At 41.0% G+C, this 26,738-nt stretch overlaps 1 protein-coding gene across 2 annotated transcripts in view; it reads right to left on the bottom strand.

Moving 5' to 3' along the window:
• Nucleotides 1-2,930: 2,930 nt before the first annotated feature.
• Nucleotides 2,931-26,738, bottom strand: part of LOC119495999 (gamma-aminobutyric acid receptor subunit pi) — a 53,892-nt gene continuing 30,084 nt past the window's right edge. For both annotated transcript variants that reach the window (XM_037782993.1, XM_037782994.1), the window contains 8 exons: nucleotides 19,052-19,164; nucleotides 16,250-16,317; nucleotides 13,947-14,164; nucleotides 10,890-10,972; nucleotides 6,446-6,583; nucleotides 5,465-5,617; nucleotides 4,058-4,248; nucleotides 2,931-3,817 (listed from right to left, as the gene is read on the bottom strand). In XM_037782993.1, the coding sequence (XP_037638921.1) occupies nucleotides 3,455-3,817; nucleotides 4,058-4,248; nucleotides 5,465-5,617; nucleotides 6,446-6,583; nucleotides 10,890-10,972; nucleotides 13,947-14,164; nucleotides 16,250-16,317; nucleotides 19,052-19,164 (1,327 nt within the window). In that variant the 3' untranslated portion in view covers nucleotides 2,931-3,454. The remainder of the gene's footprint in view (nucleotides 3,818-4,057; nucleotides 4,249-5,464; nucleotides 5,618-6,445; nucleotides 6,584-10,889; nucleotides 10,973-13,946; nucleotides 14,165-16,249; nucleotides 16,318-19,051; nucleotides 19,165-26,738) is intronic.

Here is a 26,738-nt window from a genome sequence, read left to right as displayed (position 1 = left end):
TTTTATCATATTAACCTTTTCAATGGGTCAGTGCTCGCCGACTTCCACCGAACAGACGCAGCTCAAAGGCAAATGAACACTGTCACCGATCACTCATCCTTTCAGTAAGACTCAAATAACTGGAAATGAGAAGAGAAGTTTGACCGTCCTGCACTTTTGGACCCCAGAGGAGACCCCAAGTAAAAGTTGCATCATTATCATCCTTTCAATAGCCTCAGCTGAGCATTTTATGACTCTTCTCTATATCATATTAAACTAAAACAAAATCAAGCAAAGCAGAAGAAACAAAAGTTTGCACTTGATAACCATGCAGGAAGAACAGAAACAAAATAAATCCTACTTTTCTATTATCATCAGGCAAGGAGAGCAATCAAAAGCATTTGTAAGTTGATGACATATTCAAAAATAGATTAAAACGTGAGAAAAAATGCAGGTAAAATATGAAATAACAGTTTAAAAGGCAATGAAATATAAATAGATATAACCAATTTAGCTGATGTTCAATACACATCGAATGGTATTTCTTAAAATTGGAATGGAATAGTGAGTGTATGTCACAGTAATAGTAAATACAGCAATAAATAAACATGCATCTTCGTTGTTAAAACTGAATACTGTTTTCTATCTGAAACGTAAAGTGTCGTGTTCATCTGCTCGTTGATTGCATGCTATTTAAAAAATGATCCTATCAATAACAAACATGATATTAACATTTGAAAATGCATTTAAAATCGAAACTTATTTAAAGGGTAACAAAGAGGAAATTAAATTAGGATCTTTGGCTCTTTGGTTCACATCACTGGTAGCGAACAATCACCTGAACTGAAACACTCACACAGAGAAAGATGAAAAACAGTCTAAAAAGCCGAGGACACAAGTGAGACCTCAAGCATATCCAGGCCTATCTCCAATTGGATAATGCACAAATGATGACATCCTGTGGAAATATTTTGGCAATTCCATTCATATTCAGATCACTCTACAATGTCTAACACATCTAGGTCTGACTACTGCTTTATGTATTACAAAAGCACAGTGAGAAACACCACCGGCGGCCTATAAATAGTGCTGCATATATCACTATTACGTGGTACCTGCCTGTCTAGGTGTTGCTGCTATTTGCATTACACCTGCCCAGCTAGTATGGAGACACAAAGTGTTCAATATTTAATAAATAAATAAATAAAACATAATAAAACACTCAATCACGTGAATAAATAAAGTGAAATTTATAAATGAACCAATACATTTTGAAGAAATGTAATGAATTATTAAAACTCATTCCATAACTATGAAATGTTATTTATGGAATAGTTTTATAGAAGTTATTTTTTATTTAATTAAAGAACATTTTATTTCAAAATGTCACTTTTTAATTACATTCACCTTGCCCCCATCCTCACCTGGCAGCGATATTACAAATTCTACTATAGCGAAGGCATGACCCGCCCTACTCTGCCTCTGATTGGCTTACCATGATATTCTTACCCTAACCCTAACCAATCCAACCAACGAAGGCAATGAGTACTAGCCAATCAGAGGCAGAGTAGGGCGGGACATGCCTTCGCTATAACAGGATTCGTAAATTAGCGAGCTGCCAGTTTGGCTAGAGGAACCAACTCTTCACTGAGTGTCTGAACATTGTTAGAATCATAACACTGATGAGGTAAATCTGATTTCGGCCACTTACTAACATTGGCACCCCAGTTAATACAAGTTTACAGCCTATCCTAGCGTCCTGCTAAGGGAGACTTAGCATTATGAAATTTTGAAATAAAAATTATATTTTTGTAAGCCAACCAGGAAGTTAGCATCGCCCTGGTTCCCTCGACAAAAAGCCAATGGGATTTTTCCATTGGGTTTTGGATTTTTGCAGAAAATAAGCTCTGTGGCAAAAAAACATTTATGATACTTTAAGTTATATTCTGCAAAAATAATCGTCACAAATGAACACCACTGTTATGATTTTTGAAACGTGAATGCAATCGCCAGAAGTAAAAAGCTAACGTCTATAAACGGCTATAAACAAACTACACCACGGTCACATGAACGTGAGTATACACAACGAGGCTGTAACGGCAGCCAAACCAGCGTGATGATGTTTAGTAGTCTCATTTAGCCAATTGTTAGCAACCGCCTTTTTAACACACATAAAGGCTTCAAAATTCACAAGTGGGGTATTTATAGATGTATTTTATGTCCTATAACAAAACAAATTTAAGCACCACATACCTTAATTCAGGCATCCAACTAAAAACCTATTAAAAAAAACTGTGTGCTAAAATGCTAACTCATTTTCGGGTTTTAGGACTCATTCCTGTAGTACTCTATGGGGAAAATGCCCGGAGATTTGAATAGTGACATTCTGAAATAATAAAAAAATCCATAATAAAATTAATGGAAATAAAAAGTATTACATAAAATGTTATAATAACTAGTTGAATTTTAATAATTTAATAAATTATTTCAGAACTTGCCATCTATATATTTCACTCTATTATTCATATGATACTTAACTTCATAATGTCATATTTATGCCATGTAATTTATTATTTAACATATTGTAGTTCCCTTTCCTTCTTTGTGAAACTGCAGAACAGATTTGTGAGATGACAACTGCCATAATACTGCTCATGGTGGCCAAGTTTCCAGAATACAACTGAAGGGATCAAAGGCCACTACATTTATAGTGTAAATGAAAAAAAAAATAAGAGAGACGGCACTGCTCAGTGAATTAAAAATAACTCACGGGAGGACGCGGAAGAAAGAGAGATTTCAACAGCGAGCAGAAATGTCCTTGGGAGACTGGTTTATAGTTTTTAAAACACTCTCCTTGTTGAGTTATTTTTCCAGCTCCCTCGTCTCTCTTTTTCATCCCTCTTCTTCTCCCATCCATTATTTTTGCTATTTCCCTCTAAATGCTGTACCTGCAGGCAGAAATGGAAGATGAAGTTGTAAAGTATCAATAATCATTCCATCACAGCAGAGAACATTTGCTCTCCCTCAGTCATAAAGCCTTAAATTACAGCTCCATCTTCTGCGTGTCAACCTTCACTTAAAATGAATATAAACTACAGCGATAAAGATGCAGACTGGACAATTTTTTCTTAAGCGATGCTCTTTTCATCTCAAGGTGTATCGGCTTTGACCAAATCTCACCCGGTCAGTGTCAGAGGGACCTTTCATTTAACAATACCTGCTGTATAAAATGTTAAGCAATGAGTTTGAGTACATAATATTTAAAAATGGAGCTGTAATCATAAGCGTTACTTTTCCCCCCGAAAATGTGAGTATGCTACTTCGCTCATGAATCCAAATGCAGAAATTTTACACACTCATCTCAAAACACACTTAAATAACACTTACTGTACATACATACAGTAAAATACACTTCTTGTCTACATACACTCTCCGTCTCAAACTCTCCGGGACACATGCTGCACTCGAGCCGATGCTAAAAGTACAGATAATAGATCCAGTAGAGCAGGTTAACCATGACAAAAGAGAGGGGGAAGGTGACTCTGGAGTAGTTGTCTATGTGGTGAGGGTTCTCCACGTGACAGCAAGTTAGGGAGCGGAGCACTTTGCGGACGAAGGCCAGAGCAGTGAGGCACCAGTGGGTGGGCGCCGGGGGCGACGCCTCGGGCTTGGGCTCGTTTCCCGAGGGGCTGGACGGGCTGACAGTGAGTTCTAGGGAGGCGGGAGGCGTGGCAGCAGCTGCGGCAGCCTCCTTCCGTCTCCTAGCCCTATTGTGATTGGAGATGGTGGTGATGATGCCGTTCATTTCGTCGTCAAGGTCGTGCAAGTGGTGGCTGTACTGTAGGAGGACGAGAAGCAAAGAAAAAATTAGCTTTGAATAGAAACAAAAACGTGACACGTGTAGATTTGAGCGTGTGTAGCACCGCTTCAAACTCACCCCAAAGTGCTCATGATGACATGATGATGATGATGATGATGGTGGTGGTGGTGATGACGATGACAATGCGCACCATTATAAAGACAATGACTGTGACCACAACAATTAACAAATAACACAGTACATCCAGGAGGTTCTCACCATGAGCACGTGTGTGTCCATGTGAGAGAGGGTGCAGAAGTGGGCCACGGCGTACTCGATGAGCGCTCCGAAGATAAAGCTGAAGCAGATTCCCAAGTAAACATCAATGGCCTTAATGAAGCAGTTGGCGTTGGGCAGTGACGTCCGGGCTCCCATCATCAGAGTGGTCATGGTCAGGACCGTGGTCACTCCTGCCACAAAATAACACACAGAGGCACTGGTGAAATACAGACTCTTTAATCAATCATGAAAGACCGTTAATACTCAATCAGCCTCTCAGTGTATGAGTGATGGAGCGCTACACGAACACACAATTTCTGCTACTGTTTTCATCAAAATGCTTCAGTCTGTTTGCCAGTGTCACAGAAGTCAGTAAATTTTGCATTTTGATGACTATATATCCTTTTAACATCATTCAAAACATTGTTAATCATCATTTAACCCTGACCCTAATCTGCCGGTGGGCAGGTGGGTGTTAAGAGGTTAAGGGATTTTGATACACAGGCAATACTTGTTAAATAGGATAAAGTCATGGCTGGGCTTTGGTCTTTTAATGGAATTTGTTGACAACACAGTAAGATAAATATTGCCTTATCCTTTGACATTCACAGAGAAACAATGGTAGTTCGTTAAACTGTATGTAACTGTGTTTAAAAAGAATGACACAGAGAGTGGGGTACTCAAATAGACAGAGCTGCTGACATAAATATCAATAAGAAGAATCATTCTAGCCCCGTCTTGCAACTCAACTCATCCAATTTACCAAGCCTACATCCCTATAGATGACCAGCATATCATATGATCTCATCTGGAGTTTGTCATATATCCCATTTCCTTACATATGAGACAATAGTTCAAATTGAACTTAGTCATTCATGGCATGGTAAGGATGCACAGATAATTATATATAGAAAAAGAGCAGCAACAACACATGAAATAAGCAAAGATCATCTGCGCTGACTTCACCAAAATTGAGCCCTTTAAATCCAGTGTGCCATGAAGTAGGATATCTTCTAGTTTTCTTCGTTTTGAGAACTTTGTGTTCTAAAAGCCCCCCTCAGTAGTGTTGGATTTAATTCAAAGCAACATCTATGTTTGGATGTCCTCACTAGATAACACCAGTGTCACACATGCTCTCTTCAACCATCAGCCCTCAAAAATCAAATCCAAACCAACGTCTGTGCTCACCAAAGGAAAGTAAACATCTCTATAGTCTATATCTGTGTAAACATTCTACTGATGACTGATTAAGAAGAGAAATAAGGTGGATTCTTTATCTCATAACAACAGTACACAGCGCCTACAGTGATGCACAACACCTACATACGCTGTGTAAAAGTGTGCGACATTTGACCAGGAAGGCAGATTTTCATATTTGATTGTAAAAAAGAAATCTTTGTCCCTTACCTATGCAAATACGTGCTGGAACAGAGGACAGGGAAATCCAGAAGGACACCCATGAGAGCACAACGAGCAGGCTGGAGGGGACGTAAGTCTCCAAGATGAAGTACAGAATGCTCCTCTTCAGCTCAAAGTGGAAGACCAGCTTCGGGTAATTGCCTTTCAGAAGAGGGACAAAAAAAACGTTGTGTAAATCAGAAATCCTTCCCATAAGGGCTCTAGTTGTTCATTATTTAACAACTGCTTTTTAAAGGTTCCATATACAGAATTCAGAGCATTAATATAACAGCAAACAACGATTTGCAATGTAAAGATATAGTGGAGTTATGTCTACCTGAGCAAGAATGAAGCTGTGCTTTGTTTGCGTAGACAAGCCGGCCGTGCAAGCATTTCAGTGCATGAGAGTCCCAGTATGTGTGCCCCACTGGCTAGCTAATTGCCTCCCACTCTGCATTGCACTCATATGGCGGTTACCGCTGATAACGCCGTCCCGGCCCACGGGCGATGTTGCTGAAGCGTAGTACTCACCCTCTGGTTCCCCCCCAGGTTAACACTGTTATCTCTGTCAGCACTGTTGCCATTGTTTGCACAGTTCCTGCTGTTAGCACCGTTAGCTGCTAGTATGGATGTAGGCTATAACAAGACCTGGATACGGTGCTGCTGTCGCTCAGCCTTGCTTCCAATTTTTTCCAGGGGCCACTAGCGATATTTCAGCGAATAATCCCCCTGCGGCCCAAAAAGCATTTTCCCCATAGATCCCCATTGTAAAAGACAAGCAATTCTCATTGGAATGAATAGACTCCATCTTGGGGTCCTATATCCAGTTCTAATAATACATCCATGGTTGCTAGCCGCGGGCTCAGCTGTCGCCATGTTGAGAGCCATGTGGATGCAATAGATATGCTCTGAATTCTGTATGGAGAAGCTTTAAACATAAGTATAGCCCTGGGAGTAACACTAAGCGATGGCTTTGAAGGTCATTGTTACCAGTTTCATAAACGGCCTCTGAGACAGATGTGTAGTGGTCCTCTACTGTGTACTGAGCCAGCTGCAGAGTGTCTAAACCACTGACAGACTCATTTCCTCTGGTCCAGTAGAACATGACGTCGTTGATGTTGTAACCCCCTGTAGGAGAGAAAAGAGATGGAAATTATAGAAGATTACAGAAATTGAATTAAAGCTGCACTAATAATATTTTAACAATGGATCCAATGAGTATATATATTGTGAAATGTTTTTGTCATAGTAAAGAACCCACCCCTCAGCTCTACGCAAAGACAAACTATGGCCGGATTTCAACTCATTGGTTTTGGTTTTATGGCCCACAACATTATTGTGTTGGATCAGACTCACAACTCTCATTAGCCTCATTTCTAGCTGCAGCAGCCAGCTGCTTTTAGCAAAAAAAAGCTCTGATAAACCCACTGTTCACTACCTTTATTACACAGCTTTGTTGAATACTATTTATTTTCTTCATAACAGACCGTTGCTATGGATGCAGTTCTGATCTCAGACTCTGGAGGACCATTTTTTGGTCAAATTATTGATTTCTTAAGTAAGTAGCCGTGTAATAAGCGAGATAATGAACAGCGAGACGGTCATTGTTGTGGAATAAACCACGTCAGGGTCCACCCCTCCGCTTCAGGCTCCTGCATTGCCCTGTCAGGGTTTATTTCACAACAAGAACTGGCTCGGTCTACAACATCCCTCACACGAAGCACCTAACACTAGACGGGCAAAGTTAGCGACTAGCTGTATACCAGGCCTGCTAAAAGGAGAGTGAATATCTGATTTAACGTTCGTCAGGTGGCCACAAACACTTCTCCAAATGAATATTAATGTTGTTCCATGTCTGCTGAATGAGTAAACAAGCAGCTGCTTGATAACACTTTCCCTATAAAACTTTATGAGGTGATAATATGTTAATATTACACAGTAGATAAAACACGTACATTTTCTTCTCCTGGAGCAGTGTCAGTGTTTGTGCAGGTGGAAATACGACAAGCACATTACACATTAGCCTAGAAAGCTGCTATAATTCATAATTATTGTGATGATGATAATGAAGAAGAGGATGATGATGGTATAGAAAGAGCATTAATAGTTCTTACTAAACCCCAAAGTAGCTATGGGGGGGAGGGGACAGCTGGGAATGTTAATTGCTAAAGCTATGCTGAAGCCTGATCCTCTTATGGTTGAGTTGTTTGGGATTGCAACCCATGGTGGGTGGTAAATTCCCTCTAATGCTACATATCAGCACAAGAGAAACATTTGGAAAGAACTAGATCTGAAAATCTAGTTTTAAGACGATATGCTACCCCCGAGAAGCAAACGGGTAAGATCTACACCGACACTTAAGTACTGTACGTCTGCCGTTAAAACAACACGACACTTTAAACTCTCTAAAATACAACGTTAATGTTTCATGAATGTATAGAGTCACAGCGGAAACAGAATATCCGTCTCTCTAACACAGTTGGACACACAGAGATCCAACAGGATTTGCTAATGGAAATGCATTTGTGGTGTTCATGTTTCGCTTCTTCAAAGGGGGTGATGAAGAGCTTAACTCTTGCCTCATACCATAACAGACTAATCATGCATATTGCACCGGGCCCTAGAGAGCCCTGATAACCCAAATAAAACTTGGAATAAGAAGCCATGCAAAATGAATGTGGTCAAAGATGCCGCAGCCAATTGAGGCAGTGATTTTCATAGTACAATGCAACACAATTAATAAGAACTAGTGGTTTCTATTATTATTAAATTTGCTGAAGACAAAAAGGTGTGATTAACAACCTCTTTGGTGTATTTTTCTCATTTATCTGCAGAGGGAGCAAGAGAATAAGAAACGTGAGAGGAAGTGCAGTTGGCTGAAGCTGGAATACACCTCTATAATCTGCTCTACATGAAATACTGCTGTTGCTCTCCACATTTAAACCCATATGGAGTCATGTATTATTGACCAGGGTGATGCTAGGAGCAAAGTCCCCTAATGAAGGGCAGTGGTGACTTTGATGCTGAAAGGTCCTGTAAATTCACAGTTTTCTCTCTCATTGTACTCATTATTTTCCTGACCTAAAGCCTTGACATTACTGTACAAATTAGAGACACAAATGGGTAGTGACATGCTGTGTAACAGCATGGAAAGAGTTACATGGGGGAGGTACATTCAACCTTCCAGTGCCCTATCACTCCTAGAAAACAAGTAGCCATATCAAAGATTTTTTTTTCAGAGCCACCACAAAAAGTTACATTAAAGCGAAGATCACAAAAGACTGCGACTATCTTCTGACTTTTTCTGCTGTCAGAATGCACTAAATATTTTACCGCAATCCCGATCTAAACGCGCCGCACCCTCCCACAACGACGCTCTCTTTAAACCTTCCTCCTGTGCAGAGAGGATACACTTTTGGCATAGCATTAAAAGAAATAAATCCTTGAATATACATCTTCATAAAGAGACAGGGCAAAGAGGGAGGTAGAGATTGAAGGAGAGGATGAACGGAGAGAGGGAGAGAGAGAGAAACAGCAGCAGGATGAGAGGGAGATTGTAAAAGAGAGAGACAGCAGAGAGAGAGAGAGAAAGAAAGATGCAGATATTTAGCCTGGAATTATTGAAGCATGTGGAGGAAGGATCCATCATCCTCTCAGTTACCTAACTTTAACCTCCAGATGTCTTTTTGTCTGCTAAGTGGGACTGGAGCTGCCGTTAAATGTTTTATTTGGCACTGAGGTCCTGGTGGGCTTCTGGCAGGGATCAGACTTAGCTTAGCCTGGCTGCCTGTCATTCAATAGCACGGAGCAGAAGCAAGCTGGAAAGCAAATGTGGCAGATGAGCGATGGAGGCTGAGGAAGGAGGAGGGGGTCTTTTTCTTCCTTCCATCCACTGCACGGCCAAAAAATCCATCTTGCCATGTTATTTATTCTAAATTGCAATTTGCCTTAATTATAAACATATTGCCACCACATTTCCACTTGAAACCATATCAAATGTAGTCAAATCAGACCTCTTAATTCAGGAGAATGTCAAGAAATCTCAGAATTCTTAAGTGGACAAAATAAGCCCACTGGCGGAGGTTTGCATTCTTAAAGAGGACATATTATGCTCATTTTTAGGTGCGTACTTGTATTTTGGGTTTCTACGAGAACATGTTTACACGCTTCAAAACAGCATCTCTTTTCACTCTCTGTCTGAAATGCTCTGTTTGAGCTCCTGCTCCAAAAGCATGTTTGGATCAGTAAAGGACCAGTTCCAATATTTTGGGAAATAAGCTTTTTTTGCTGGAAGATTGATATCACTCTCACGTCTGTGCATTAGAGGTGCCCTGTGTAATTATGTTGTAAACAAACAAAAGTTATGTGTACATACGTTTGGTTCCTCACCAAATCACATGGTGTGTATTCTTCAGGAGACCATATAGCAAAAGCTAAGCTAATGGTCCTGCCTCTTGCTTCATGCTTAAAGCTATTAAGAGGAACTTAATTTTTTTCTTGACTTTGGCGGTTCCAAAAGCAGTAGTGTTTCCGAGCACCAGAGTCCCTTTAGAAAACTTCTCATTTTACTGCAACAGGGTCTGACAGCCTGCCACGCTCAGTTCTGGTTCTCCCCTGCCTCCCTTCCCTCTAGAGGGCCCAGCAATACGGCCTGGGCCTCCAGCAGCGTGGTGTTAGTGTTGGCTCCTAGAGGGGACCGGTGGAAAAGCGAGGCAAAGCTCTGCTCCTGGCTGGAGGAGGAGCCCCTGCTGCCGGGCACGGAGCTCTCCATCTCCTGCCGAAGCTCTGACTGCAGGTCGAAGGCACCAGCAAAGCCGGAAGCGGGTCTTTCCACGGAGGCCCCGCTGGAGTCTGAGCTGAGGGAGGTTCTGGTGAACCTGCATGGTTTCATCTGATTTCGCCAGAATCGGACCGGGTAGCACCGATGACAAGCATTAAGAATAACTGTGTAGAAATAGCCAATCTTCTCGCTGATGGTCTTATGTAGGTCATATAGAGGCATCAGTATTAAATTGAGACGGTTTCATAACCTATTAAATGTTCCTCACAGTAACTTTAACAGGCCAAGAGAAGAGTGGTATCTGTCTTCTCATCTAACTCTGAGCAATAAAGTAACTAGGCATATTTCCCTGTTGAACTATTCCTTCAAGGCGTGGACAATTTTCCAGTTTTCATGACAGACTTTACGACAAAGCAACCTACACAGGAGAATACTCCACCATGACCTGAATTGCCCCCGCTGTGTGACATAAGCATGCAGTCTCACACGCAGACACATGCACACAGCAGCGGTGTAGAAGATGAGAGAAAGTGATCTGTTTGATCCTTCGGTTTGATCACATTCATTTGACATCACGCCCACCCACCAAGTCACTGCCACAGCTTGAAGCTGCACAGATCAGGATTTTCTTTATTAAGCATGAAGTGTCCTTACAGCTCTCCAGTTGTAGCGTGCAGGTCTGCTTGTCCATGGGGTACTTGGTCAGATCCATGTTGCAAGCCACGGTGGTGGTGATCCTAAAAAGCAAAAATGTTGTTATTAAAAAGAGACATTCAATGGAAAAGTGTACCTATAGTAAATATGATTTTTGCAGTAGATCTAACACAGTGGTTGTGACTTATACCAGGCATTTATTCTAACAACAACAGAGCAGATTTGTATGTGAGGAATTGGCTGTTTTTTATATGTAAGTATGCATGAATTGAGCCCTCTATGGCACATAACTGCAGATCATTTGTAAAGGAGAATGAAGGCTTCACTTTGCTGTCATGCTGTAAATCTGGGCCAGCATATATGAAAGCTTCTCACGGTATAATTTTGGTGTTAAGTAAATCAGAATTCTAAGAATGATGCAATTTTGGTTTTAGGATTAAGAATACGTGCTTAGTGTTGAGTTAAGACTTGGTCTCAGGTTATTGGCTACACATTTAACATACAGTATTTTAACATCCCGTGTTTTGGAAAAATAAAAACAATTAAACATGTATTTGATTCACATCAGGGATGCAACTAGTGATTATTTTTATTGTTTATTAATCTGTCGATTATTTTCTTGATTAATCGTCTATAAAAAGTCAGAAAATGGTGAAAAGTGTTGATCAGTGTTTCTCAAAGCCCAAGATTACGTCCTCAAATGTCTTGTTTTGTCCACAACTCAAAGATATTCAATTTACTGTCATAGAGGAGTAAAGAAACCAGAAAATATTAATATTTAAGAAGCTGGAATCAGAGAATTTTGACTTTTTTTTCTTAAGAAATTACTCAAACCGATTAATCGTTTATAACAACTAATGGATTAATTGTTGCAGCTCTAATTCACCTACATCTCCACATATTTGAATCATTTAAATGGTTACTATATTTAACCTTTTGATGAACAATATTACCAAAATGCATGTGTTGATATTTTAGACATAACTGTACGGTAATACAGTTTCTTCTATAAGCTTTCCTTTTGTAAGCATCAAGTCCTTGAAGTGTTTGATACAACTAATGATGGGCACGTCTTGATCTTTACATGGTGTGCATGAAGTTCTGATGATTGATGTGATGTAGCCATGACACATCATCTCTGGAGGCTTTCTGTTGGCTGATTCAGTCCTTAAGGGAGGGTATTTTAGGTAGACATAACTCGCGATGCGAGCGAACAAGCGAAGTTTGAAAAACTCCTCGCCCTGGCTCTATTTAAGCAAAAGTTTTCTTCAACCTATCTTCAACTGGTCAAAATTGACACTGACAGTAACTGACAGTTAATCAATATCACTCTATGTCATAGAGAGTGACATCGCTTGTAGTATATCTGGACGTTTTTCACGCTCCATTTGCCAGAGTTTGCTTGATCGCTGCATGTTAGGAGACACCACAGTCAGCACTTGAGGATCACACTTTTCTAAAAGTTACAGAGCTTCTCACTTTTTTACCAAGATTATTACTATTTCTTAGAAATGTCTTACATATATCAGTGAAATGGACACTCATTTTTTTGTATGAAATGAAATATTGTTTAAATTTCTAAACACCAATAAGCTGCAGCACATTGACACGTAAATGGGAAAATAGAGGTGGACCCTCAGAAAATCCATCTACCATGATGTACCTTGACTGTTACAGCAATCTACACAAGCCTTTATCTGATATGCATCTCTAGTCTTTACTGTACTGACATTTCTAATTTCTTCATGATATGTTTCATCACATGTAGACACGAACCGGACCCTCATAAACCAAAAAGTAGAATACAGTATTTCTAATTGAATCTGCCCATTTAACTGCTCAACCTTTAGCTCAGTGCTTTCTCATGTATTCCCTCCTGGCACAGCACTGAAACATTTACCACAGCTGTCCTTTCCTCAACACCTCATATTTCTCACTTCGCTCTGTCCCTTTACACAGCCCCAATTCCCCGAGGAGGCCATCGCTCTCCTGACTATGTTTTTTTTCCGGCTTGTTTTACTCTCACTAGTCCTGAATGCTCCCAAACTGTGACGCCTCCTCAACACTTCCTCTGTCAGGGTAAAAGCCCAGAAACAGTGCAGCAGCAGCTCTCTGTATGAAGGCAAAAGTCCATAGAGACTGACACACACACACACACTGACCAACATAAATCAACAAATGTCACTCTGTACATAACAACATCAGGCACTTGTTAAAAATAAAGAGGATGAATCACAACTCGTAGACAAGCATGTTCACACACCAGAGAGCAATGCAGTGATGTTTACAGTGTATGGAGGCATGATTAACTTGTGAGGCCAGACTGAACTGAGCCTGAATACCCAACCCAATTTATAACGATAGCATGACACCCACGTACTTTCTTGCCCCTGTGGTAGTTACAAAACAGCCATTAGGAACATTGAGAACATCTCCCGTGTGCTATTTTCCTCTTTCATTGTGTAACCAGAACATGTGTAGCCATAAAAAGAAGTTCAGCACCTTTGAGATCCAGGCGCAAATGAAATCAGCACCACGGACAGCTCTTACACAATCCATAGACGGGCTGAGGTTAAAGTATGTGACATATAAAAGCAGTGAAATGTGTTAATCCCATCATCACGGGCTTAAAAGAGCTGAACAAATTCACTCCCTGGATCATCTATAACCTTTCTATCTATAACCTGTCTGCTTGGCCCGGTGTCTAATCAGAACGTCAAGGTAAAGCATGTTTCAGAAGCTTGCCTAGAGCTTGTCACATGCTAAGCCCTTTCCACGCAGTGCAATCAATGCTGGGAAGATGCTAACGGGACTTGCTGTTGCTTTGATAGCTCTTGGTATTGACGGATCACATGCTCCTGTATTCGTACAGTCCAATACCCAAGTAATAGAATTGACACCAACTCCCTGCTCTGCAATCACATTATCTCGAATTCAACCCACGCTTCTTCCCTCAGTCAATTTCTCCTCCATTCCCTGGCCTACTTTGCATCGACTGTCGGAGCAGAAAAACAAACACAAGAACCAATAAACCAACAAGCTTGTTGGTTATCCCACCTCAGTGCATAGAGGACGGTCCCGTTGGGGAAGATGCGTATCAGCCTGTTCTCCACGGTGATGTCATGGAGGAAGGACTTCTTGGAGTCGACGATGAAGGTGTCAGGGACCCAGAGCAGCTCCACCAACCGCCCGTCGAGGCTCAGGCTCTTGTTGCCCTCAAACACCAAACGCTCGTCCGTCCAGCGCTGACGGAGGAATATGGTGGCGGTGTAGTCCTGCGAGATTTGGGCTCAAAGGTCATACAACAGAGCTAATGGACTATTTTAACAAGCATGTCACTAATATGCTGACAAACGAGTGAGGTTTTTGCAAACCAAGCTGCTCCTGTGTACCTGTATTTCATTAGTCAGCTTGTGGCTCTTCTTTTTTTTTTGCATTGTTGGGTATTGATGGTGTCAGGTCCCTAAGCCCTTCTGTGCCTGAAGCTACAGTAATCCACAGCATTGCTTCACGTCAGCAAGTCTGTTCTGGGTTTTAGGACACTGAACATATTTTGTGCATCCATGTGGAGCTACGTAATCAATTTCTCCTGTTGTGTGGCAACAAGCTGCGAGTGCAATGTCCTAGCTAAACACGTGCAGCCCCACAAGAATGAAACCCAGAGGAATGCCATCGTTCGATGTTTAAGTGAGGCTTAAACATGAAGTAGCCGGTGTATCTCTCTGTCAATCAACATGTCAAAAGTATTTTACTGATGAGCAAAATGAGCTTACATGCTTAGTTGTAATCTATTCTTGTCGAGCGATGTGTGCATATCATGTTTGGTTGAGTCTCATTCTCCTGAATTGGGAACAGAAACTACGGTCTCCATTCTCCAACCTTTTTCAAGCTTGATTTCTTGCTTGCAATGACCAGATTTGTGTGAATAGCAATGTGTGTGGGTGCCAGTTTTTGAGCTGAAGATGATTTGAATGAGTGATTTATTAGTCCATATTTCCTTTAAAGCCACCATATGTAGAATATTCAAATATCTGACATTGGCACCATTTAGTATTAGCAGGACTACAAGTCTACAGTTAAACTAACGGCTCTGTGAGGCCATCCTCGTGTTAACATGCTCTGACAATGTTAACATGCTGTTCCTTCCTATTCCTTCCTATTCCTTCCCCAGGTATAATGTTTATCACCATGTTGTGTGTTATTAGACTAACATTTGCTAATTAGCAGTTACAGCTAAGTGCTACTGGAAATCATTTTGTAGATATTTCAGAACCAAAGTACCGACAAATTATAAATTTAACCTGCTGCTGGCGCTGGATTAAAAAGTCAGGATCTCACCAAATTCATTAGGATTCATCCTTTGGGCACCATGAATCCAAATACAAAATATCACACCAATCCATCCATAGAGATATTTCAGTCTGGACTGAAGTGGCGGACCAACTGCCTGATAATTGGATCTAACTATTGCCTGAGTCATTAGAGGATTACAGAGCTGCAAATAATCTACCAATTATTTTCTCCATTAACTGTTTGCTCTGTAAAATAATGAAAAATAACAATTTCTCAGAGCCTGAACTGACCTCTTCAAATTGCTTGTTTGTACAACCAAAAGTCCACAAATTGAAAACAGAGAAAGACGGCAAATATTTACATTTGAGAAGCTGGAGAGTGACTGCAATTATTAATTATTTATCAAACTTGTTGCTCATTGATTTTCTGTCTATCTACTAATTGATTAAGTGACTAATCTTTTCAGCTCTAATTCATTCTGATGCTTTCATAAATAATTCACACTATTTACACACATGTAGGTGTTGACCCCTTTATGAAGTCAAAAGGATCAGTGAGGTGGTTTGACTTGTGGGAAAGTTGAGTAAAGGTTCCTCTGAGTGAAGGTTTGTTGTTGCACTTGATCAATTTTATTATCTCATTTACTGGTTATGATGCTGTTTCAACAAAAACCTCACAGATTTCACTCATTAGATGGATTACTGTTCTGTAACGAGCTTTCATTTTTGACACATTCAGAATTTGAATAAATGCAATTTGTAAATGGGTTTTTCAAGGCAACTACTGAACCGCAACAATTCACATCAAATATTTATTTAATTTAATTTTCAAACAGCAAGGGTTATTGTGAAAAAAGTGCATTACATCTGCGGTGTAAGACATCCATATTTGAAACTAACAAGAGTGTTTGAGAGGTAGATCAATGGAACTAGAACTAATGTTGGGCCTGGGATTGAAAGGGTTCATTCAGGTCAATGGGACATAAGGAGACATTCGTAAAACTGAACCACTGCATGCTACATTTGATTACTTTGGGTTTGTTTTTGGGCATACAAATATCGTCTTACCATGTTGATCTCTGAGATGGTGTCAATGCTGGCAATATCCAGGCTCATACCCACCGTTACAGGACCATCTAGAAACAAAGAAGAAGAAACCATCTTATGAATATATGTTTAAATGTGTCTGTGAGCGTTCATGCATACATACAGATGGCTACATGTGACTGAGTTATATGACATAACAGGGTATATTGAGGAGGCATAGGGATATACGGTTGTATAATAAGGTATTGTGTTGTATAATGAAAGGTTCTTGAAAGACAGCATATTTAAAAAACGCTAAAGATCCTCTGGCACATCAACAGCTGCAGTCTGTGGAGTGTGAATCCCCTTGAGGGAATTAGTTCTCCCTGATTCGCCATCAAAGAGGGGTAACTTTGCCGCTCTCTCTTATGTTTCATCTTATCATTCTCCTTCTCTCTCACTTATCAATCTCTATCTCTGTCAGAGAGACTAATGAGCCTGTTGCCAGACTTCAGATACTGCATGTGTTGATGTGTGTGTGCCTATTGTAGGTGTGTAGTTACCGCATGCATGATGTGCTTCTAATGTGTTTGTGTATTTCTTCACACAACGTCAGACAATTTTAACAAAACCTTAAATTAAGACATTCAGTTTGTACTTTTACTGGAGTTTAGCTTTAAAGGAATAGTTCGCCATTTGGGGAAATATGCTAATTTGATTTCTGGTGGAGCGTTAGATGAGGAGATGGATACAACTATTATGTCTGTACAGTAAATATGAAGCCACGGCTAGCAGCCGGCTAGCAAAGCTTAGCATAAAGACTGGAAGCAGGGGGAAACTGCTAGCCTGGCTCCGTCCAAAAGTAACAAAATCCACCTACCAGCACCTCTAAAGCTCACTGATTCACATGTTATATCTAATTTGTTGAATCTATACAAAAGATGAAGTGTAAAAACCAAACACTTTGGTCTGGATTTTGTTTCATTCAGACCATAGACTGTATAAAGATGGACGGCATGACAGCTCCCCAAATATGAAGCCAAAACATTTGGATCGCCCCCTGGTGGCTGGCTGCAGTACAGGTCATAAATCCACCCCCTCCATGTTAACAGATGGGCCAAACTAAAACTTTAAAGAACACGTCAAATATATTTTTCCCAAAGATGGTTTCTGTCATTTTAGGTATTTCTTATCGCGCTGATGTTCAAGTGTTAACTTTTCTGATAAGTTTGGTTTTAATTAGTTATTTGATGCTATAAAAAGGAGGTGAGACGTCATGATTGACAGCTGCTCTGAGTGAAGTAGTCGCGTAGCCAGAGGCTCGGGATTTGTACGAGAGAGGGAATTCAACTCTAACTTTCCATAACCGTCACGAGTCTGTGTGACAGAACATCTGTCAGTTTGATCATAAATGTAGTTATAGAGATATTATGGTCAGTTGTTGTGTCTTTCTAGCCAAACAGCTACCGTGGTGCTAACGTAGCAGCTAGGTGCCTCACGCTAACAAGCTGCGGCCGTGTTCGGCTCGTGATTGGCTCTGGCAGGACCTCGATAACGCGGCTCCAGCCCCCCACCCCCGATCACTGACTCCAAATGACGTCAAAATCTCAAGATGGCAGCTCCTGTATCCAGGATATTTTGGCTTCACTTTTGTGTAGTGGGAGGAAGCGCAAACGCGTCGTCCATCTACTGTATATACAGTCCATGCTTTAGACACATCCATGCTAACTGTGGTAACATATAGAGTGGTATTAATCTTCTCATCTAACTCTCGGCTAGAAAACGAATAAGCGGATTTCCCAAAATGTCGAACTAATCCTTTAAGGTTACTCCAGCATGAGAAATAATGATTCGGTTTTGAGTAGGGGGGCAATCTGCTTCAGAAATGTCTGCACTGAGCAGACCTGCTGGCGTTGCCCGGGGCTGTCTGGCCAGAGGACGACAGTGACAAGCAGAGAAACCCTGCACCTTGCACCATAATGTTGAAAATATTTTAACTTGCACTGTGTTTGTGTGGCTAGAAAATGCCACCAAAACACATTAGAGGAGAGTGCATGATGACGGCATTACAGATGCAACATATCTCGAGAAGCATTTCTGGGTGTTATTTTTCCCTCAAGGAGGAGGTAATGAATAAAAATCAATAGAAGTTCTCACAGCGCAATGCAAATACATGTGCGTGGGTGTGTGAATACGATTGTTTGCAGCCATCAGTGTGTGCCAAGCTTGTGTTCCTAGGCGGGAGGACTAGTGATTATGCTGAATAGCATTCGCCTTGGTAAAGTCCGAGGTGTTATTACAGATCAAACAGCGAGTAAACAAACCATAATCGCATTGTGGCGGATTCCCGGAGCCCAGAACAATAACGGCAGCGAGGGATTTGCAGGGAATGACATAACATCGTTCCTCTGAAAGCGTACACTGGGATAGACTTTGCTATTGGAAGTAAATTAGTCGCCTGCGGAAAATTGGAATCTAAATCACAGCGCGTATTAGCAGCTCTGATCTTGGTTAAGCTACTAACAGCATTTTAGATTTATTTAGATATTCGTATTCAAGTATATAACGTACCGGCCTCATATCAGTGTTTGCTTCTGCATTCCTTATTATCGTTTCATTACACCCGAAGTTTTATGGGATAATTTCAAAGATCAACTTGCCTTCACCTCGTATCATAAAATACATATGCAGTAAATTGAAATGTATGCATGTCAGCGTATATTACTCAGAAGGGAAACGCAAGCACAAAATTGCAATATGCACCCCTCTCGTTCTCTGTCAAACACACATTTCCCCCGAGTGTTCTGTCATTCCCGTGGCTGCATGTGTCTGCAGTTTCCTTACTGTCAAAGAAAGGCCTGAGGTACTTGTTGTATCCTTTCATCAGCCTCTGAATGGTAGGAGGCAGAATCTCTCCCTCCTTCACTTCTGCGTTGAGCATCGAGTTCTCTAACAACCTGAGAACAGAGACAGACAAAGGAAGAAAGAAGAGGGGGGTAGAGGAAAAAACACAGAAACAAGGATTATTTTTCGTTTCTGCTCCCGTTGTGCATTTACCAGGTGGATCCCTTCTTCGCAAGCACCTCGCTATTCACACAATCTGCAGGGTGTCGATTGAGCTCCACGGCAAATATTAGGAACCATGCCGAGTGGGAGAGAAGATGGGAGATTAAAATGGCAACTGAAAAACTACGGGAAGAGGAGAACAAAAAAATGTTTCTTTAATCATTTGATTACCTTAAATTGACCTGGATCAGAATATTTAAAAGCATCCATCTCTCTGTTTTTCCATTCACTTACGCCTTTAAAATTACCATTTGCTTTCTCCCCGTTGTTTCTGAATGCTATCCTTAAAGGCACATTGAAGTGTGGGAAGATGATTATATTACTGGCAATTGCGGCGGGGGGAAAAGAACACTCATTGCACCTTCCCCAGTGGTATGTGTGTGTTTGTGTATAAATCAGGCTCTAAATACAGAGCGCCTGCTCTGTAGAGAAAGCCCCGGGGCACGTGCCGTGATGTAAGAGGGGCTGAGGCAAGACAGATCAGGCCATGTGCAGAGGCAGAAAACATTCATCTCCATATGCTGGCAGCATTTCAGAGTCCCCTCTGTCACTTGTACGCCGCTGCAGTCAAATGAGTGACAAGGAGAGCATAGAAGAATATAGAAGCGAGATGGGATGCTTTTCTTACCTCATCAAATACCCACACATTCAGTCATTCATCACGAGGGTGAAGATGTGTTTTAAAAGCATCAGTATGTCATTGGAAATTAATTTAGGGTACCTTAATTGCTGTAAACAAGTTAAACGATTTGAGTCAAGATAATTGGTAGTTTCAATCTCAAGCCAGTGTTACTGTTTGTTCCATAAACCCTGTTGCTTCTTGTCATAAGGCGCTGTTTTGTGCTATGAAGCGATCCAGTAGCTTCCCTGCTGTATGTCTGACCCAGTGGTACACACTTTTCTTCTTCTTGGTGATGACCTTGTTTGTATTTGTTAATTATAGAAGCGTCTCAAGACGAATGTAATGATTTATTGATGATAAGATGTTGCATGTAGGTTTTGTTTTCTGCAGGGAGATACAGTGATTGCACTTTATGGAACACAACTACAGTTTGAGAGCAGTCTACAGCCACGCTAGCAGCTCTGTAAGGTTGTACGCACAGTACGCACAGCAGTGCTTTGAGCTCAGTGCTAATGTTAGCATGGCACACACAACAATACTAACATACACTGTAAAAAAAAACAGGTTTTTTACAGTTTTTTTCAAGAAATTTTACATTTTGTCTGTATTTCAAAATGACAGAAATTACATGTTTCATTTGTGATTTATATGTAAATGGTCTTAGATTTACAGTATTTTTTGTAATCACAATCGTAATTATCTGTATTTAAGCTTTTTCTTGATCATTTTTAAAGATAATTATTCTGTTTTTTAGAGGTTTATGACTCTATTTTAACAATTAATTTATGTTAGAAGAAAAAGGATTTCATGGAATTCTAAAAATATTTCTTGTAAAAATACAGATTTGTTTTGCAAAACTTCTGAGTTAATGTTAATTTGGGCTTTTGCAACGTAAAATTACATGTTTCATTTGTGATTTATATGTAAATAGTCTTAGATTTATGGTGTATTACTCTATTCTAACAATAAATATATGTTAAAAGTAAAATATTTCTTGTAAAATTACAGTTATAAAGGCTAATTATATAAAGATAATTACTTTTTTTTTTTTTTTTACAGTTTATTTCTGTTAATTAACGGACAGTATTTTTCCGTTTTTTAACAGACATTTTCTGCCTGCCGGAAAATTTCCGTTATTTTACACTTTTTTTTTTTACAGCGTACATAAGGATTAATGTACAGTGAGCCGGTCATTGTTGTGAAATAAATCCAGACAGAGCGATGCAGGACCTTGGCGCTTATTACTACTTACATGGCATCTTTGAGAGCCCAAATGCTAGCATGGATAGAAAATGTAATTTAACCACAAATATAGCAAAGATATCAACTGTCATTTTTCACTTTAGTCAAAATGTTGCCTCAGCCCATTTTGTTTTTAACATGACAGATGCCATTTGCTCCCAAAATTCACCTCTTCATTTGTGTGTTCAAAATGAATCACAGCTCCATGATTGACGAAGAAAGACAGAAATGGAGAGAGAAAGGTACGATGGTGTGTGAATCAGATCAAATCACTATCAAATCCATCCAGGAATAGCTAGTCCCTTTTATCTCTTCTCCCATGACAGGACAGGCTGTGAATCCAGCACACGGACCTGAGAGCAGAACTTCTCCACCAGACAGGCATCTACAAAATCACATAAAGCACAGAAAAAGTCTTCCCCTTCGAAACTCAGAACTTGTTTCACCTGACTGTGTCAAATCAGCTTAGACAGGGGGGTAACGCGCTCCCAGCACACTGTTGCTATGCTGCATAAAGTCTCACTCGCATGGCTCGCAGCCTGTTGTTTCGGCAGGCAACGGGAGTTGGATGGGAAAGCCATGTTAGTGACGGTAGTGGCAGCACTCTGCCTCTGGCATACTGCATTATCAATCTGGGTCGCCCTGTGTGACCCTCATTACATTCACAAATGGTTCTGCATCTGTGTATCTGTATAAATGGGTTCGTGTGTGTAGTTCAAGATATGCCTCTGCAGTGGCACAGGGGAGGATGGCGGCAAGAAATGAAAAATATAAAACATGTCAGAGGGGGAAATGTGATAAAAAATGACTACAATTTCAAGCAAACATACAACTACATGTGCCATATATCATAGAATTGATTTTCCTAGCACTTACTGACAGCGACAGAGCTACTGATCTTTGCAGTCCGTCAGTGTTTTACAGTTTGACTATGAAACGTGGCTTCTTCACACCAGAATATGTGCTAAGAGCTTCCACCTCCTCTCACGCTATCCATCTCTGTAAATCCCCAGACTCTCGAACTTTTGGCTGTCTAAACCTTCATGAGACCGCAGCTCTCAAACCTGCCAAACAGTCGCTATCCACTGAGCCCTGACAACGGAAGAAAGAAAAAAGAAAAGGATAGATCCGTAGAATCCTCCCAGAATCACACAGGCTACTAATTTTAGCAACTCCTCTTTGTTATGTATGTGCAAGGCAGCATGATCACGAATACAAAGAGGGTTTTTAGGCTTTGAGCCGCAGTGGGAACCACACAGAAACTCACACTGTGCACGCTCACTCGCGCCCGCACACACACACACACACACACACAAACACACAAACAAACATCACTCATATTTATATACTGTAGGGTCCCTCTCTCCCCAGACAAAAGCACAGTCTGCGGAGTGCACAGTTTCCCAGAATGCACGCTGACAGACCTGACACACCTGCCCACCAGGCTGCCTATCAAGAATAACAAGATGACACGTTGAATGCCCTCAACTGAGCTGAAGAAGGCCTCGGCCATACTAAGTCACAGGCTACTGCTTGGTTTCAACACCATTGCAAAATCATAAATATAAATTTAAAAATAACTGTGTTTTATGTGTACCTCTATATTAGCCCAGGAGGAATATTAACTATAATATATTATATGCAGATTATTGTAGAATATTTGAATGTACACGAGCAATAAAGTATCTTAAAGGTAGAGTGTGTATGATTTGGCGGCATCAAGTTGTGTGGTTGCAGATTGCAACCAACTGAGTAGCCCTTCGCTCACTCCTCCCTTTCCAAGACTGTAGTAACGAGAGCCGCCGAGTGCAAAACCGTGGTAATGCCGATCCTTACCATAATAACACTACTTTAGGAGCAACGGAAGTCAGACGCCGGCTGGTGGTACACGGTTTTGCACTCTGCAGCTCACGTTACTGCAGTTTCACAAGCGTGTCAGAGAACTACGGTGGCCTTCAGGTGACGTAAAAACAATAAAGGCTCTCTCTAGAGCCAGTGTTTGGTTTGTCTGTTCTGGGCTACTGTAGGAACATGGTGGAGCAACACGGTGGACTCCGTGAAGAGGACCCGCTCACTATGTAGATATGAAGGGCTCATTCTAAACTAACGAAAACATTACCGTAGCCAGTGTTAACACTAATACAGCCACCTTAGCAGCCACCTCAGTTTTGGACAATCTAGTTGTCCGAGTGCAAGGCAGTTTTCTGTGCAGCCTCTTTCGGCCTCACGCGACAACTGTTCATGACTTTTTTTCCTGCTAAATGTTTGTAGGGTTGCCAATTTCCACTAGTAGAAATATAGAACAGCTGCAGATGGATAGTGGCAAGTTTTTCTTTTTAGTAATAGCAACAATTTTATTGAGGCTATAACTAAAAATTCATTCTGCATCTGATTTTTGGCTGTACCAGCTGCCTCTTTGTGTGGTACGGGCACACCCTGTCACACAAAAACATAATGATTCTTAGTTTCAGGTGATTATTACACTAATGAAAACATAGTTATAGTTATTTCTGCTAATAGATCCCATTAAATGCTACACACTGGCCCTTTAAGCAGAGTAAAACGTGGTCTCTGACTCCTTTGTGTCTACTGATAGATGATGTAGCGGTTGGTGGTTCGGAGGCTCAGTAGCACTGTCACCTCACACTCCATCATGTGAACGCACCAGCTGGGTTTCCACCCACACGCTAAACACAAGCAGCACCCCCACAGGTACTTGAATTGCCTGTGGGTGGGAGTGTGTTTTTTCTATCTATGAGGACTGACAGCCTGTCCAGGGTGCAGCCTGCCTCTGACCCACTGCATGCTGAGATGGGCTCCAGCCCCCTCACAACCTTGAACAGGACTCGCTATATTCGTTAAATGGATGGATGGGTGCATCATTTTTAACATTACATTTGGCATTTGTGACACGCTAATCAACTACATGATTAAATGACAGTGAACCCAGTGACTGACAAGTGATCTCTGGTAAGTGCAGTGCAAAAAAAACACCAGAGAAATGGACACACAGTGTCGCCAAAGAGATGCAAAATGATTTCAAAAATGCATCTAGCAGATTAACACTTCAACTACTATCTCAACAGGAGGTTGACTTGAGCAGCAGAGTTACATGACACAAGCTGATATCTGAGGGCTTGATCTGTCATAGCACTTGAAACCGCTACGTTATCTGCACAGACACATGACAGTGTGGATGTAAACAACATCTTCTAATGTGCTAATTGGCCAGTCCCAAGTGGTTGCTTCTTAGCCTCCTGAACTTGGTGTGTAGGAAGTGCCAGCAGGAGACAATGATCAGTCTGTCTCTTTTTGTCATGATCAGAGTCCTCTGATATTCTCCGTAATGAGCCCTTTGGTTTGCTTGTTGTGCTCCGCTTCTTTCGTGTTCTTTCATTATTTCGCTCCTCTTCTCTCATTTGTCTTCTCATCTCTTTCTCACAGAATTAACAGTCAATGTCTGAGTTGCTTCACTGCGCCATGATGATGATAATTAACCAAACTATTACACCCATAATGTGACTGCTAGCTGTACTGTATCCACAGTGAGAAATAAGCATAAAAGCGGCGTACCACTTTATGCGAAATACTCTGAATAAAAAGAGAAAAGAATAAATCAGACACTGCCAATTAATGAGCAGGACAGGTAGCCAGTAGTTCCAGAATAAAGCTTTATAGTTCAACATTTTTACATTTGTTTTCTTTTCAAAAGTTAGATAAGAAGATAAATACCAATTTCATCTCTGTGCTTTAAGGAGCTGCTGCAGCCGCGTGATTAGTTTTGCTTAGCATAAAGACTGGAAACAAGGGGAAACAGCTAGCCAGTGTTTCTTTTACTATAAGTTCAATACACCTACCAGTACCAATACGTTGTATCCTGTTTAATCTGATATAAAAAGAAATAGTTCCAGCTTGTTACTCTCCCTACAATCACAAATTGTAATTTTTGCATTTTTAAACAACATACATATTTAGATTGAGAGACATGTTAATTAAGCCTCTTTCCCACTGGTCAAAAAAACAACTAACGTCCACTAACATCGGGCTTTTGTCTTTAGTGGGAAAAGTTACAATCGGCTTTCATTCCCAGGACAAATGACTCACACAGACAGTCACAGGTATTTATGGGCACCAGCTCAATCGGCAGAGATTGAAACATGACACCCGAGTGGACACACCAATTTTTTCCAGTTTTCCGGTGTGATGCTCCCATAAAATTCTGTCCAAGTAGCACTTGAACAGTGCTCCAAATTAGTTGGCACGAGTTTGAAAGTGACTGAATATGTAACAGATATAAAAAAAAAGAAAAGTAACCACCATTATATTTTCACTGGCCTCCATGCTGCTTTCTACTGTTTACTAACCATGTTTTCCAGGGCGTTCGTGAGGTTGAACTTGTCGCACCAGAAAAAAAACAAAAGTATACTCTTCTGGCAGTGGGAAAGGAGTCTATCGCCTATTTTTAATGGGTTTTCCCACGTTTAAAAAAACTGGTAATGTTGATGGGAAAAGGGTATGACTGCTGTTTCCTAATCACCTCCCAGCTCCAGCTCAGAATTAAATGCATTGACATGAGATTGATCTTCTTATTTCACTTTTGGAAAGAAAATAAATAAGCGTATTTTCCAAAATGTTGAACTCCTTTAGCTAACTTTTATACAGATGTTAAACATGCCACTTGTAAAGGATGGACCCACCACAATACATGGTATTGTTGGGAGAGCAGAATCTTTATGGATACGTGGATATGTCGAGCAATCATACTATATAACACATTGACTATTTAGCTGGTAGCTGTGTTAGTTAATGATAGGACCTATGGATGTCCTTCACTACTTTTTAATATTTGAACTACTCACAGTACATACAGAACATCTGGCCAGCTGATGTGCAGCAATGAGCGTCCTCCACCACCACCAGGATGGCCTTTATGGCGATATACTCTCCATCTTATGGCCTATAAGCTGCTGATGCGTCTTGTGTTTTGATGTTGGATGTGTGGGTGGAGGAAGAGCTTCAGATAGAGTTATACTGTACAGGGGTGACGGGGTGGCTTGGGATGAAGGACTCAAGCCCTGTGGGAGAATTTGCCTTTTCAGATCGTGTTTCATGACATAGCCTCCCCAGATACCCCCCCCCAACCCCCCACTCTTACTCTTCTTCTTCCCAATCTCTCAAGGCATCAGTCCAGGCAGCACTTGCACATTTCACAACAGATTAATTCAGTTGAACATAACCCCCGCAGAGAGCTGAGTAACGCTCTCCATGGACCCCCTTCTCCCTCTCCTTCCTCCCATTCTTCCTCCCACTCTGCAGTACGTTCATCTCCAACCCGCTTCTCACTCTTCTCTCATTGATTCATGTCATTCTTTGTTCCCCAAACTTCCTCAGCTGGCCTCCTCTCTGCTGCAGAAATCCTTGGAGCCGTTGGCAATGGCCATGATGCTCATCACAATGGAGCACAACATGTGTGTTCTGTCTACGAACAGGGAGCAATTTGATTGAATATTTCCCATTCGTGAACACAGACAAATCAGCTTAGCAGACTGGGATTTAATAAGGCGGGTGTGCAGCCTTTTTTTTACCCCTATTTTTTTGTAT

The sequence above is a fragment of the Sebastes umbrosus genome, chromosome 10 (genome assembly GCF_015220745.1).
Source record: "Sebastes umbrosus isolate fSebUmb1 chromosome 10, fSebUmb1.pri, whole genome shotgun sequence".
Classification (NCBI taxonomy): domain Eukaryota; kingdom Metazoa; phylum Chordata; class Actinopteri; order Perciformes; family Sebastidae; genus Sebastes; species Sebastes umbrosus.
Note: the sequence above shows the minus strand (reverse complement) of the source record. Positions and strands in the feature narration are given on the sequence as shown.